At 42.7% G+C, this 14,995-nt stretch overlaps 2 protein-coding genes across 2 annotated transcripts in view; both read right to left on the reverse strand.

The window, feature by feature from the left end:
- Positions 1 to 1,771: 1,771 nt before the first annotated feature.
- On the reverse strand, positions 1,772 to 3,709 carry LOC146975398 (zona pellucida sperm-binding protein 3-like). The gene is made up of 2 exons (XM_085794791.1): positions 3,210 to 3,709; positions 1,772 to 1,929 (listed from the first exon to the last, which is right to left on the reverse strand). The coding sequence occupies exons 1-2, from the start codon at positions 3,696 to 3,698 to the stop codon at positions 1,804 to 1,806; spliced, it is 615 nt and encodes a 204-aa protein (XP_085650917.1). The 5' UTR covers positions 3,699 to 3,709; the 3' UTR covers positions 1,772 to 1,803.
- Positions 3,710 to 8,593: 4,884 nt separating this feature from the next.
- The window catches only part of LOC146975399 (aldehyde dehydrogenase, dimeric NADP-preferring-like), a 15,774-nt gene continuing 9,372 nt past the window's right edge, over positions 8,594 to 14,995 (reverse strand). Inside the window, exons 6-10 of the mRNA XM_085794790.1 lie at positions 13,727 to 13,844; positions 12,788 to 12,929; positions 12,102 to 12,268; positions 10,632 to 10,731; positions 8,594 to 8,936 (exon numbers count right to left, since the gene is read on the reverse strand). Coding sequence (XP_085650916.1) covers positions 8,623 to 8,936; positions 10,632 to 10,731; positions 12,102 to 12,268; positions 12,788 to 12,929; positions 13,727 to 13,844 — 841 coding nt within the window. The 3' untranslated portion in view covers positions 8,594 to 8,622. The remainder of the gene's footprint in view (positions 8,937 to 10,631; positions 10,732 to 12,101; positions 12,269 to 12,787; positions 12,930 to 13,726; positions 13,845 to 14,995) is intronic.

Consider the following 14,995-nt stretch of genomic DNA (forward strand, 5'->3'; position numbering starts at 1 on the left):
CCACTCACTCCCTGACATTGCATGTGAATTTGCATGGCTGTGTGTATAGGTTTTACAGCCCAAAAACATTTTTTTAGGTCAGAAACTAATATTTTGGACGAAGTCTAAATTTTGATGAGTATCGATTCTGTTGAAGTTTGAATTAGGCAACTTGTGTAAGATGAAAGAGCAGGTTCCTAGGTAAAATATGAGTCATTTCATTGATGTTTATTTCAAACTACCATGCTGGTACAAGTAGTCAAACAGTGACTGACAGGGGTGGGGATGGTTGCAACACCTTTTACCTTTGTTGTTTTGTTAAAGCAGAAGTAAGCGATCCGGTCGTTTTGGCTAATGCTGCGTTCCAGGCAGGCTTTTGAAATCGTAAATTACAGCTTCAAGTCACAACTTACGACTTTGTAGCGTTCCAGGCAACCCACTCGTGTTTCTCCGACCTGTTTTACCTGTGAAAGTCACTGTAACGGCCACTCGTAACTTCTGACCCGTGAACTCGTACCAGATCGAACTGGTACGACTTCACGGTCGGAAAAACACGAGTTACGAGTTGCCCTGAACGCACCATAACAGTCCTCGTCCCTACGTCACCACATTCACGCGCATCCCTTGGCTGCACACACAGCCCTTCATGCCGTTCTCTCTCCTCATTGGATAAAAACTGTAGGATACGATAAATGTTTTCTCCTCGGCTCAGAGCAGAGCAGAGGGACTGAGAGACCCGTGTTTCAGTCCAAACACTCTATGTAAGTGATTGCTGTCGGAAGATATAACTATTTAAGACTTATATTAACACAAATATATCACTTACTTCTGCTTTAAGTGTCACTAAGTGTCCTGGAATTACACATGAATTATGATCTGCTTCTGACCTCCTGTTGAAGGTTTCCATTCATACATGTTCACCTTTCATCTGTTTTATCAGAGGATGTTCTTTAAGAAGCTTTCTAACATTAGCATCCACACCACTGTCACTGTTCTTCATTAAACCATCAGTGATGAGTTCCTTTTGTTCATACTGAACCATAGAAAGATGCTTTAGTGTTGGAACATGCACAATAAACTTACATAGATGCATGTTTTTTTGGTTTGGTCTCAGTTTTTAAACTCACTGTTACAATTGACCCCAGGTTGTGTTACAACCTACCCTGGTAGTGGGGTAGGTTGTAATAGTGGCACTCCTTGCATTTGACATCAAATTGTGAACCCTTTGATATAATATACTTTGAGAAGTTTAAGGCACTGCTATTTGTAGTGGACAAATGAGGGCACTCTGTGTCCAAATTTGAGAACCCTACCATGAACACTATGCAAGTTATGGGAGCTGAGACAAGTTACAACCATCCCCGGTCTCCCCTGCCTGTTGTTTACAGACCTGTCACATTAACACTCATTACCTGGATTTTAAAGTGTAAATTGTAAAGTTTGTATCTGTATCAGACTGGCCCAATCCAGCTGTGCTCTGAACAACTGGGATGAAAGTAAAGACGGATTGCATGACCCTTTTAAAACTGGATTATTTTGATCCAGGTGACACCTTTTGAACAACTGGGCCTTGAGGAGCTGCAGACTGTCATGTCAGGTGAAGCACGAAAGCGGAGCTCCACAAGCATTTTGAAAAATCTGATCTAATTCTTGGTATACGAGACAAGATTGAAGTGAGACAAGACGGAAAAGTAAAGCAACAAAGGTACTCTTAATGATTTGAACCCATAAAACTTTATTAGTATTCTCCACCAGACAGACAGACAGACACAAACACCACAGCCCGGTCCTCCGTCTGGTTCCTCTGGTCCCGGTCCGGTCCGGTCACCTCGGGTAGTGACACTCCACCCCGACCACGGCGCCCTGGCTGCGCGTGATGATGGCGCTCCGGCTCCACGCCGCCGGCTCGTAGACCAGCGTGAAGGCGTAGATGAAGGCCGAGTCGGTCATCTGAGGAGGAAGAGCAGCAGGTGAGAGGAGATCAACGTGTTGTAATCTCTAGTTTCACCATCCAGGGTCATGTAATCATCTTTATGGTTGTGTATGTGTTTTTTGTGTATATTAGGGGTGTCACGATTTCGATTTTTTTATCGAAATCGATCGAAATTACGTCATGGTCTCGAGCATCGAAGTCAAAGAGAGGATCGACGGTAAAATTGTTACCTTTATATTGTAAATAAATTATCTAAATGTGACCATAATGCCTAATCATCACTTATATGTAGCCCATCTTTTGAAATAAGATTTACTGTACAAAATTTGATGAATGAAACCAATGGTCGTAGACTAGACTAGTCTGAAAATGGCATAGGCCTCTGTGCTGCAAGAAAAAAAAAGAAAGAAAGAAAAAAATCAAGAATCGAATCGTGACACCCCTAATGTTTGTGTGTTTGCATTGTTTGCAGGCCACTGGCAATTTCGTTGTATTTTCTTTTACAATGACAATAAAGCGTCTATCTATCTATCTATCTATCTATCTATCTATCTATCTATCTCAGCTGGATTGGACCAGTCTGATCCGAATAAAAACTTTACAAGATGAACAAATCCAGATAATGAGTTAAATGTAACTGCATGTGTCAGACTGAAGGTTGATGAGAACAGCAGCATGGACACACGCAGGGATTTATTTGAAAATGGGTTGTGTGTTGTTTTGTGCTGTTTTTGTACATTAGACAAATGCATTGTCAATATTTTTCATGCATTTCAAACTTAAAATTTCATTTATATATCCAGTAGTTGGGGGAAAAGTCCTTAATTTGTGGAATAATAACTTTATTTCTTTCACTTTAATGGTTTAAAAATCAGGTGCAAAATATAAATCAATAAATATTCACACAAATATACATTGTAAATGTTATTTGACCAGATTGAATGTAATTTAAAATCACATTTTGTTCCTGAATCCACCAAACTGCTGGGATCAGAATAATCCTGATGTTCTGGATCAAAGTTTTACCGATCCTACTAAAAAGTTTTGAACAACACAAACTGAGGGATTGATCCAGATTAAAAACCAACATTGGACCTCATCTCATCTCAGAAACTGTTTTAGTTTTGAAACATTTTCAAGATTTGATCCAATCGATTAAATGAATAAAAAATCCAATGAGATGAACAACTGGGCCCAGGTGTGTGTGTGTGTGTGTGTGTGTGTGTGTGTGTGTGTGTGTGTGTGTGTGCGTGCGTGCGTGCGTGCGTGCGTGCGTGCGTGCGTGTGTGTGTCCTACCACGAGCGTGCTGCCGCAGCCGTGCAGGTCGGACTGGAAGACGAGCACGTGCGCCAGGTGGTCGACCTCTTTCACCGGACAGCCGCCCAGCGTCACGCGCTCCGGGTCCACGAGGCCGCGGCCCAGCAGGTCCTGGCTCACCTCCACCTGCAGCGCGCGCTCCCCGCACCGCACGGCCACGCGCTCGGTCCTGTCCGGCCGCTGCTGCTGCTGCTGCTGCTGCTCAGAGCTCGCGAGAGGCGGGTCCACGCGGGGGTCCACGCGGGGGTCCACGGGGAAGCTCCAGGTGAGCGGCTCGAGCTCCGGGTAGACCTGCACCTGGTGTCCGCGCGCCGGCTCTGCAGACCTGGAGTGACCTCTCTCAGGCCGCGAGACCTCCTGCGCCGCGAGCCGCCGGTAGGTTGGCTCTCTGCTACCGACGACCCGCGCGCCACTCAGCCCGACACACACGAGCACGAGGCCGAACACAACGAGCCGCCTGGACCCCATGACTGAACACACACACAAACAAACACACACACACACACCTGTTGTGTCCAGCTTTAAGCCAACACAGGAAGTGACGTGGCCTAATCACCTGGATCCCCCTCACCTGTTGGACCCCCCAAAAAATGGACAGAACCCAGCCTGGATCATTTCACACAAGAAATTCTCCAATATGCAACTACAATAAAAGACATTTAAAATTTCTAAATCTGGCAATGTTTATTTTTATTTTATTTTATTTTATTTTTTTCATTTTTCTTATTTGTAATGTGATTATTTGTTCTGTCATTGTCATTTATGTTTCCTTTTCTCATTATCGCCCTGTCTGCTTTGTCCACCTCTATCTCTCTGTATAATGCATAATATCAACATATGCTATGTTATGTGCTTAGATAATTCTGTTATACTTATCTCACGTCAATAAAGTACAAAAAAAAGGCTTAAAGGGACACATATCCGGTCTGATTGTGAAAATAAAAAAAGCTATTACAGTAAAAAAAAAAAAAAAAAAAAAACCTGTTGCACCCCAATCAGCTTGGAAAACATTTCATTCATAGATGCAAATACCTCAAGGTGAAGTGAAGCCCACACATCAACGGATGGAAGAATGAACTCAAAATATACAAAAAAATCCTTGTACGACATGACAAACAAAAATGCCCAGAGACTCTTTTCCTCATTGGATTTATTTACCCTTCTATAGAATAAGACCCTCACATTGTTAGACAGGGGAAGCCTCGACTGCCTTTTCTGCCTGACTGTACATTGTTAAAGTGTGTTAACTTGAGAGGAACTGTGAAATAGCACGAAAGCTTCATGAGAAAGTTGAATTTACCGGTAAATAAAAATATATAATATATACCTATAATATAACATTTGCATGTTTTCATAATAATGTTATTTAGAAGTCCTTTAGACTTTATCTCAATGCATTGGAATCTGACACATAATTATTAGTCTTTGTCTTTGATGAGTTGAGATCTGGTCACCCTAACTGTGTGTATATATACAAAACATCCTTGTACTACATGACAAACAAAAATGCCCAGAGACTCTTTTCTTTATTGGATTTATTTACTCTTCTAGAATAAGACCCTCACATTGTTTTTCTCTTTTCTTTTTTCTTTTCATTTGTCCTGCTAGCTGAATCAACATTTTCAATCTTTGTACCACAAATGTGCCTTAATGTGTAAAAAATAATAATTAAAAACAAAACCTGTTGGACCCCAGAGATGATCCAGGTGAGTTTGATTGAAGAACCGGATCAGTTCTGGTTACACTTAACTCATTCATCTTTGGATGGATTTATTGTTGCATTTATGAAGACCAGTGATGTCAAACTCATTTTAGTTCAGGAGCCACAAACAGCACAACTTGATCTCAACTGGGCCGGACCAGCAAAATAACAGCTGATGATAACCTAAAAAATAAAAGAACTTTGAATATTTTCCTTTGTTTTACTAAATTATTAAGACGTTTACAGTTAATAGAGTTAATCTTTAACAAAACATATGAACAACCTGACATTTCTTGATAAAAATTTGTCTTCAATGTAATTTTCACACTTGACAAATTCATCCCGAGGGCCGGATTGGACCCTCTGCCGGGCCGGTTTTGGTCCATGAGCCGCACTTTGACACTCCTGATTCAGACTATTTCTCTCTGTATTAATTAATTAATCGTCATGTTTGTCGTTAGAGGACGGCCGACCTCGGAGCGACCCCTTTACTGTGTTCGGAGGAAACTTTATCATGATGAGATAAAGTTAAAAAGTAAAACAACAGAGCGATGAACTTCCTGTTGATGAACGGATGTTTTCTGCTCCAGATGTTAGAAACGACTTCCTCTTATTAAACGTCGTCGCTCCGTGGTGCGTTCAGGGCCACAGGAAACTACAGCGTTTTGTAATCGCAATAATGAGGTGGTGTGTACTCCAGCTGGTCAGCGGTAACCATGGCAACAGCACCCCGGTAACACGGAGGAGAGAGCGGAGGATGCTGTGATTCATCAACGGTGGAAATGTGTCAGGTGACGAGAAGTGTTCACATCTGGACCGTTCACATCTGGACTGTTCACAACTGGATTTAACACATCTGGACCATACACATCTGGACTGTGCACATCTGGACTGTGCACATCTGGACCACTCACATCTGGACTGTTCACAACTGGATTTATCACATCTGGTCCGGTCACATCTGGACTGTTTATTTTCAGCCGTTCACATCTGGATCGGTCACATCTGGACAGTTTACTTTTGGCTGTTCACATCTGGACCATTCAATTTTGGACGGTTCACATCTGGACTGTTCACTTTTGGACCGTTCACATCTGGACCGGTCACATCTGGACCGTTCACATCTGGACTGTTCACTTTTAGACCGTTCACATCTGGACTGTTCACATCTGGACCGTTCACATCTGGACTGTTCACTTTTAGACCGTTCACATCTGGACTGTTCACATCTGGACCGTTCACATCTGGACTGTTCACTTTTAGACCGTTCACATCTGGACTGTTCACATCTGGACCGTTCACATCTGGACTGTTCACTTTTAGACCGTTCACATCTGGACTGTTCACATCTGGACCGTTCACATCTGGACTGTACACTTTTAGACCGTTCACATCTGGACTGTTCACATCTGGACCATTTATTTTCAGCCATTCACATCTGGATCGGTCCCATCTGGACTGCTCACTTTTGGACCGTTCACACCTTTTCTTTTTACCTGTCCCTGCTGTGCAGCTGTACAGCCAGATGTTCCACGTTTCCTTGGCTCTTCACACGTCCCACAGATCGAGACGCTGTCCCACAGCCACTGCTGTCGACAGGCTCCTGGTTTGTGTTAACATCTGGCAGCTCATCAGAGGCCGACGCACTGATACGACATGAACATCAATCAACGTTTTAAAGAGCCGCCCACCAACATAAAGAGAGAGTGAGCGTGGAGGAAAGAGAGAGAACGACCGCAGCGAGGAAAAGAAGATGAACCCGTTATAACAAAGACAGAGGAAGCCTCGACTGCCTTTTCTGTCTGACTGTACATCGTTAATGTGCGTTAACTTGAGACAAACTGTGAAATAGCATGAAAGCTTCATCTTTCTTTGTATGAGAAAACATGAGAAAGTTGAATTTAAATAAAATACATGTTATATATAATATAACGTTTGCATGTTTTTATAGTAATGTTATGAGCTGAGGGGCAGAATAGAAGTTATTTTATCTCAATGCATTGGAATCCGAGTTGAGATCTGGTCACCCTAACTGTTTCCTGTTATTATGTAAATAAAGTTGTTACAAACACGATTTGATCAGTTGATTTGTAGAGAAGCTCTGTGCTGCCACCTGGTGGCCGCACACTGTGACTGCGCCGGAGCAGAAAAACATCTGGATTTCATCTGTATTCACTTACTATTATTCATCATTTTGCAGCTGACGGCTCCATTTTACATCTTGTTTTTTTGCAAACTGTGTCGTCTGTCGTTGTTTTTGATTTAATGAGTTTTGTTTCTGTTGGAAAAGTGCATATAAATAAAGTTAGTTAGTTAAATTAGTAACGTATCAATTATCTTTTTTATTTGGTAACAAAAACAAAAACAAAATACATGTTTGGTTTAATTTCTGAGAGTGTGTTGAGTCGAACCAGGTTCATCAGATACAAAATGAAACAAATACACGTTAGAGCTAAAGGTTATGGTCATAAATTGTTTCACGCTCCTATTGTGAAGGTCTTCAGGCCATAGATATAGAAACGTAGATGCCGCGTTCTATATCTGGCGATACGTCAGCGGGGCCGCCATATTGTGCAGGACACAGAATGTCTAAGCCTGTGAATATTCTCATTTGTCCAGGTCAAAGAGGCTTCATCAGTTCATGTACGCATCAGATGCTACATGAACTGATAAAGCCTCTTTGATGAGAGGCGAAACCTCTTCCTAGACAAAATAACCAAGTCCAGTTGTGTTTGATTTAAATTTCTTTGGGGATATCTACAGATCTACAGCTCTAGGTCACTGAATTGTTAGACTACACTACAGTAGGTCATTTCAATTTGCGCGTCTGTGTGTTTTCCTTTTTATTTTTTATATAGGCTAATATTCATTTATATGCGGATCAAGAGTGGGCGAGTGAGCAAGCGTGAGAGAAACAGCAGATGCACCAGATGCAGGTTGACCGGGCAAAAACTGAAACGAGACGGTTAAAGAGAGGAAAGACACAGAATATAGCTACAATAAGAGACTTTGTCCCGTCGTCACGACGTGAGTGAGGGAGGGAGGATCGGATGGTGGCTCAGGTTTAGTGATGAGGAAACTGCCACTGTCAGCTGCTGCTCCAAACAGTCACTAACTTTAATTTGAAGGGACAGATTAGATGTTGATTTTGTTAACAGGGACTTTGTTGCACCCAAACATTAAGCAAATCACCGTGGTGCGTCTTGAAATCCCTCTTTGTGCAAAGCGGGAGATGACAGAAAGAGTCTGAGAAGAGAACTACTTAATTGAAGCTACATTGTTACGAGTTGGCTCCGGTGGCGTGTAGGAAGCTCTGCGCCGTGCACACTGTTTCAGCTGCTTCTAGGATAATGTAGTTAATTTGGTGTTTGTCGTTCTTGACGTCCCCAGCGTAAATGACGCCTATGAGTAGATTTAATCAAAATCTGGGGTTACAACCTTTAGAACTTCAGTCCTGCACAACATGGCGGCCAGCAGACGCATGGTGGCGCTGTTCGGTAGTATGGAACGCGGCATCTACGTTTCTATGTCTATGCTTCAGGCACTTCCTCCTCCTCCTCTTCCTCTTCCTCCTCCTCCTCTTCCTCCTCCTCCTCCTCCTCTTCCTCCTCCTCTTCCTCTTCCTCCTCCTCCTCCTCCTCCTCCTCCTCCTCCTCCTCCTCCTCTTCCTCCTCCTCCTCCTCCTCCTCTCTAGTTGTAGAAGCCCCTCCAGTACCAGCAGGTGCAGTTCAGTCCGGCGGCGATGAGGAGGATGACGAGCAGCGTGATGAAGAGGCCGAAGCCGACGACGGTGGCGACGACGGCCCAGACGAACGTCCTCTTGGACGTGTCGATCAGCGGCGTGCGGAGCGCCAGCCGCACGCGGCGGGCGCGGCGCCGGTCCTGCGGCGGGTAGCGGGCGCGGTTCACGCTCTCCATGCCCAGCGAGCGGATCAGACACGCCCGCTGGTGGCTCAGCTGGTCGAAGGTGTGTTTGCCATGGTAACGGCCCATCCCACTCTGACCTGTTGACGAGACACACACACACACGGATCAATGAGTCACCGATCGGAGCTTCTCATTGGTTAGTGAGCAGTAGGGCTGGGCCGATACGCTTTTGTGCCGATTCGATTCTCTAACGATTTTTGGGTCCCGATTCGATTTCAATTGCGATTCTGATTAAACAAGTATTAGTCCAGTAATTTTAGGCCAAAAAAGGGGTCAACGTTAAACAAATTGCAACAGAAGCAAACTCATCTGATTTTGTATCCTCAGCATGTCCTAAGTGAGGGAAAAAAAGCCCCGAAGAATCCCATTAGGGGAAAGTTTAGAAAAACACCCAAACATATCCCATTTATACGCATATAAAAAAAAAATTTCACCTGTATAGGGTAAAATTTTTAACCTTTAGATATCTCCATGAAAATGAGTTGATTACTTACATTAAGACAAACAAAAAATGTATTACAAGTTTTTTGAAATTCTTTGTTAACACGAGCAATTTTGCATAAATTTGCATAAATTCCACCGTTTTGGCGGCACACGTATATATGAAGTTGCTGTGGTGGTACCGGCATGAAAATTGGAGTGAGTTGACTCCATCGGTCAACCGACAAGTTGACCACTTTAAATTTCAAGATGACTGCAATTTTTCAAGACAGCCACATCAACAGTGCATAATCCAATTACGTATGGCTAATTTGCATACATACAACACCTGATCTAAACATTGAGTAGAGCAGGTGAAAATGTCTTGTTCAATCGTGTTAATATGTTGACAAGATTGAACAAGACATTTTTTAACTGTAATATGATATTACAGTTAAAAAAGGAATGGAACCAATTCAGGCCCATGAGCATTAATAGAGACGGAGCATGTCATACCTGCTCTACTAAGGATGTGGCTGTCTTGAAAAATTGCAGTCATCTTGAAATTTAAAGTTGTCAACTTGACGGTTGACCAATGGAGTCAACTGCAACTTCATATATATAGGGACCGTCAAAACAGTGGAATTTATGCAAATCTATGCAAATTTGCTCATGTTAACAAAGAATTTCAAAAAACTTGTCATACATTTTTTGTTTGTCTTAACGTAAGTAATCAACTCAGTAATTTTCATGGAGATATCTAAAGGTTAAAAATTTTACCCTATTCACATGAAAAAAATTTTTTATATGCGTATAAATGGGATATGTTTGGGTGTTTTTCTAAACTTTCCCCTAATGGGATTCTTCGGGGCTTTTTTTCCCTCACTCAGGACATGTTGAGGATACAAAATCAGATGAGTTTGCTTCTGTTGCAATTTGTTTAACCTTTTCTCATAAAATGACTGGACTATATTGCGATTCGATTTTACTAAGTATTGTTGTGATTTTCTTTCCTTAACAAGAGCAGGTTGAACCAAACACTTGACAATACATCATAAGTCATAAAAAACAATACACACATCACATCAGTTTGTCTGTTGTGTTCGTTTGTTCACATAGATATCTGTGAACAAACCAACACAACAGGCCGGTTTGACTTTGTCGAGTGTAATGGCACAGAATACATGATCGTATAATAAAGATTGGTCGTCCCAATCGAAAAAAAATCGATTATCATATGAGAATCGATTTTTAAAAATCGCCAGAAAAAAATCGCGATTAATATAAAAATCGATTTTTTTGGCCCAGCCCTAGTGATCAGTGATCCGTCGTCCCGCTGCTCGCCGTCTCACCGACGCCGCCGAACGGCAGAGAGCTCAGCGTGTAGTGCATCATCACGTCGTTCACCGTCACGCCGCCGCTCGTCGTCTCCTCGATCATCCTCTTCACCGCCTGAGAGAGAGAGAGAGAGAAGGGGGATTAGATGTACATGAAGAAGGAGAAGGAGGAGGAAGAAGAAGAAGGAGAAAAAGAAGATGAAGAAGGAGAAGGAGAAGGGGAAGAAGGAGAAGGAAAAGATGAAGAAGGAGGAGAAAAAGAAGATGAAGAAGGAGGAAGAGGAGAAGGAGGAGAAGGAAAAGATTAAGAAGGAGGAGAAGGAGAAGGGGAAGAAGTAGGAGAAGGAGGAGAAGAAAAATAAGATGAAGAAGGAGGAGAAGGGGAAGGAGGGGACAGAAGAAGAAGGAGAAGGAGAAGAAGTATGGGAAGAAGGAGGAGAAAAAGAAGATGAAGAAGGAGGAAGAGGAGAAGAAGGAAAAGATGAAGGAGAAAAAGAAGATGAAGAAGGAGGAAGAGGAGAAGAAGGAGAAGGAAAAGATGAAGGAGGAGGAGAAGAAGGGAAAGAAGTAGGAGAACAAAAAGAAGATGAAGAAGGAGAAAAAGAAGATGAAGTAGGAGGAAGAGGAGAAGAAGGAGAAGGGGAAGGAGATGGAAAAGATGAAGAAGGAGGAGGAGGAGAATATGAAGGAGAACCAGGGCGTAGACCGGACTACACGCAGATGTAACTCACAGGCGGCCATTTTGGACTCTGGCTGCAGTAGATGCTGATCCAGTCTGCACCAAAAAAACAATCTATAACTTTGTGAAATTCTGTCTGTATCTATCTATTACTTTAACTATTTGCATAATGTTACTATAGTGTTACAGTGCATTCACACTGGGCGTGAGTAATATATTCGCCTCGCTCTACTCGCTCGAGTTTGCCCGCTGGAATATTTGTTTTTACTCGCAGCATTCGCGCGAATATTACGCGTGAGTTCAATATTTTGAACAGGTGAATTTCGCGTGTTCGCTTCATTCGCGCTGCACCATTCGCGCCGCCGGCACAAATTCACGTCCATTTGTGTCTGTACATTGACTTTGTATGTAATCTTATTGCGTGAAAAATTTGCCTTGCGCCCGGTGTGAACACGCTGTTACTTTCTGTCATAGAAAAGTACATGATTAAAATGATTCATGATTTTAGGTAGCAGTATCATAACTGCATTTCTGATGTTAATAACAAACCAAAACTGAGCGAGTTCTGGTTATTTTAGTAGAACATGAACCTAATGCTCTGAGGGAGAGAATTGACTGAGCCAAGATGGCGGCCGTGTGTCATTGGGTAGCAGTGTCAGGTGAGTCATCTACTCTTATATATATACAGTATATATATGAAAATGAGAAGGAGAAGAAGGAAAAGGAGAAGACAGAGGAGGAGAAGACAAAAAAGGAGAAGAAAAAGAAGGAGAGGAAGAAGAGGAGGAAGAGGAGAGCTGCTTCACCTTCTTGTCGGAGCAGAAGATGTACAGCGCCAGCGGCTTCTCCCTCTCGTTGACGAAGCGAATGGCGTCGTCCATGTCGCTCACGGTGACGATGGGGAGCAGCGGCCCGAAGATCTCCTCCTGCATCAGTCTGGAGTGGGGGGGCACGTCCTTCAGCACGGTGGGGGCTTCACACACACACACACACACACACACAGAGTTGAGTGCCAACCACGTAATTTCTCGTTTTTCGTTCCCATGTGTTGAGCGCCAAAAACGAGATTTCTGGTTTTTTGCTTCATAAAAGACGCTGTATCTCCTTTTCTAGAAAAAAAGCAGGGATTTTGGTGAAACCCAGCCATGTTTAGCTTGAGTTTTCTCAGGAACGGAGGCACGTAGAAACAAACGGTTTCTGGGCATCTGAAGCATAAAGTTTCACCTTTCAAATGAGCCACAGTATGTGTTGGTGGCAATAATATAGAATACACTGTGGCTCTACAAAAATCGTCAAAAATGGTCTAAATTGCCTGTACACTTGACTAAAACTTTGGAAAGGAGCGCGGCACTCAATGAGTTCAATTAAAAACAAGATAAAATGTACTGTGAGTGTCCCCGGTTCGGATTCCCCCTCTCTCTGCCTCCCCCTTTCCTGTCTGTCAAATAAATAAATATCAAATAAAAAGGCAAAAAGCCTTGTGAGTTTGTACCGATGTAGCACTGCGAGGCGTCGCTCTGCCCCCCCACCACGGGGCTGTAGCCCTCCATCAGGCTCAGCACGCGGCTGAAGTGGCGCTGGTTGATGAGGCGGCCGTAGTCGGGAGAAGACTTCGGGTCAGGACCGTAGAACTCCTGAGACGGACGGAGAGAGAGAGAGAGAGAGTTTTATGATTTATTCGTCCATTCCACAAAACATAAACATACACAAACAAGTCAAAATTTCATGATCAATATGGGCGAAAGGCGAAGGCAGAAGCAAAGCTTCCCCAGACCAGTCCCTCGCTTTATTGTGAAAGAAAGATGGATAGAAGGAAGGAAAGGAAGAAGGGAAGAAAGAAAGAAAGAAAGGAAGGAGGAAGGGAAGTAAGACAAAAGAAAGAATGAAAGAAAGAAAGAAAAACGGAAGGAAAGGAAGAAAGACAGAAGAAAATAAGAAAGAAAGAAAAATGGAAGGAAGGGAATAAAGAAGGATTGAAAGAAAGACAGAAAGAAGGACTGGAAAAAAGAAAGAAAGACGGACGGAATGGAAGAAAGAAGGAATGAAAGAAAGAAAGACAAATGGAAGGAAGGGAATAAAGAAGGAATGGAAGAAAGAAAGATAGAAGGAATTTAAGAAAGAAAGGAAGAAAAACAGAAGGAAGGGAAGAAAGAAAGAAAGAAAGAAAGAAAGAAAGAAAGAAAGAAAGAAAGAACGACTAAAGGCCCCAGACTGGATGCACTGAACATCTCCGACTGGATGAGCCCTCATTTCTGCATTTTACCTGGTGACAAGTCAAGCGTCAGGTCAGCGAGACCGAGACCACAGGTACACACACACACACACACACACACACACACACGCACACACACACACACACACACACACACACACACACACACACACACACACACAGCGTGTTAGTCCGGTGAGTTCAGCGAGGACTCGTTACCAGCAGCGTCTGGCGGATGCGCTCCACCACTTGTCCCTGGATGGACGGTTCACACAGGATGTAGTCTGGAGCGATGCACGTCTGACCGCAGTTCACAAACTTCCCCCACGTGATGCGCCTGCACACAAACCAGGAAGTGACGCACACATTAACACACACATTAACACACACAACACAACTGTACAACTTTACTTTAGTATTTCATGATTGGTGACGATTTTATTCATGTTTTGTTTTATTTTTGTTCTCTGACTTTTTACTTTGTCTTCACTGTAAATGAGTCTCAGTGTCCTGGAGGCCAAATAAAGGTCAGATTAATTAATTTACACGTTACAGTGTTTTGTTTCCTACATAAAACATTAAGTTTGTGTGACAAAGTGAGGGACCGGTCTGGAGCCTTTAGTTGTTCTTCTTGACTTTAGAAGTTGTGCAGACAGCTTCCTGTTAGTGGGTCTGACAATAAGATGAGTTTGATTGGTTTATTAGAACATCAATATCCAGAGATGGACAGAGTACTCGACCCCAGTACTTGAGTAAGAGTACAAATACTACTGGTCAAAATGTACTCCGTTACAAAAAGTAGCTCAGTCGACATGTTACTCGAGTAAGAGTAAAAAAGTACTTGCTTTTAAAGGTACTTAAGTATCCAAAAGTACATGCTTTTAAATTTACTTTAAGTAAAAGTAAGAGTAAGAGTAAATGTCTTATTTTCCACATCAATGAATGACTCTAATTGTTTCTAAATGAATGTAAGGAGCTTTTAACTCTTGTTTCTGAGAATGAACTCTTTGAAAGCAGCTGCACTGATGTGCTGCTTTTAGGGCTTAGGGTTTCCTTCACAGACAAACACAGCTGGTGTTCAATAGGATTTTAGAAAAAAAAGAAAAAGAGCAGACCTGAAAGTAACCAGTATTTTTCATCCTTCCTAGAAATTAACTCGAGTAAAAATTAAAATATTTGTCTTGGAAATGTATTCAAGTAAGAGTAATAAGTACCAAAGAAATCTAATGCATCTAAGTAAAGTACAAATCCTCCGGATAAGTACTTAAAGGTGTACAGAAACGGCCGTTTGTCCTGTTTGTTGCACCGAGTTGTCACAAGCTGCAACACGAGTTTACCTGAGTAAGGAAAACGAATTTGATTGGTCGTTATCGAGTGGGCGGGATATTCAAAGCTTGAGGCGAGACCGAGCTCTGTGTGTGTGTCTCAGACGTTTGATTGACGGATGACGGATCCAATATCAGTGGCTGATGAATCGTGAGCAATGTG

Source organism: Trachurus japonicus, chromosome 13, assembly GCF_045865225.1.
Source record: "Trachurus japonicus isolate A0001 chromosome 13, Traja_1.0".
Lineage (NCBI taxonomy): Eukaryota > Metazoa > Chordata > Actinopteri > Carangiformes > Carangidae > Trachurus > Trachurus japonicus.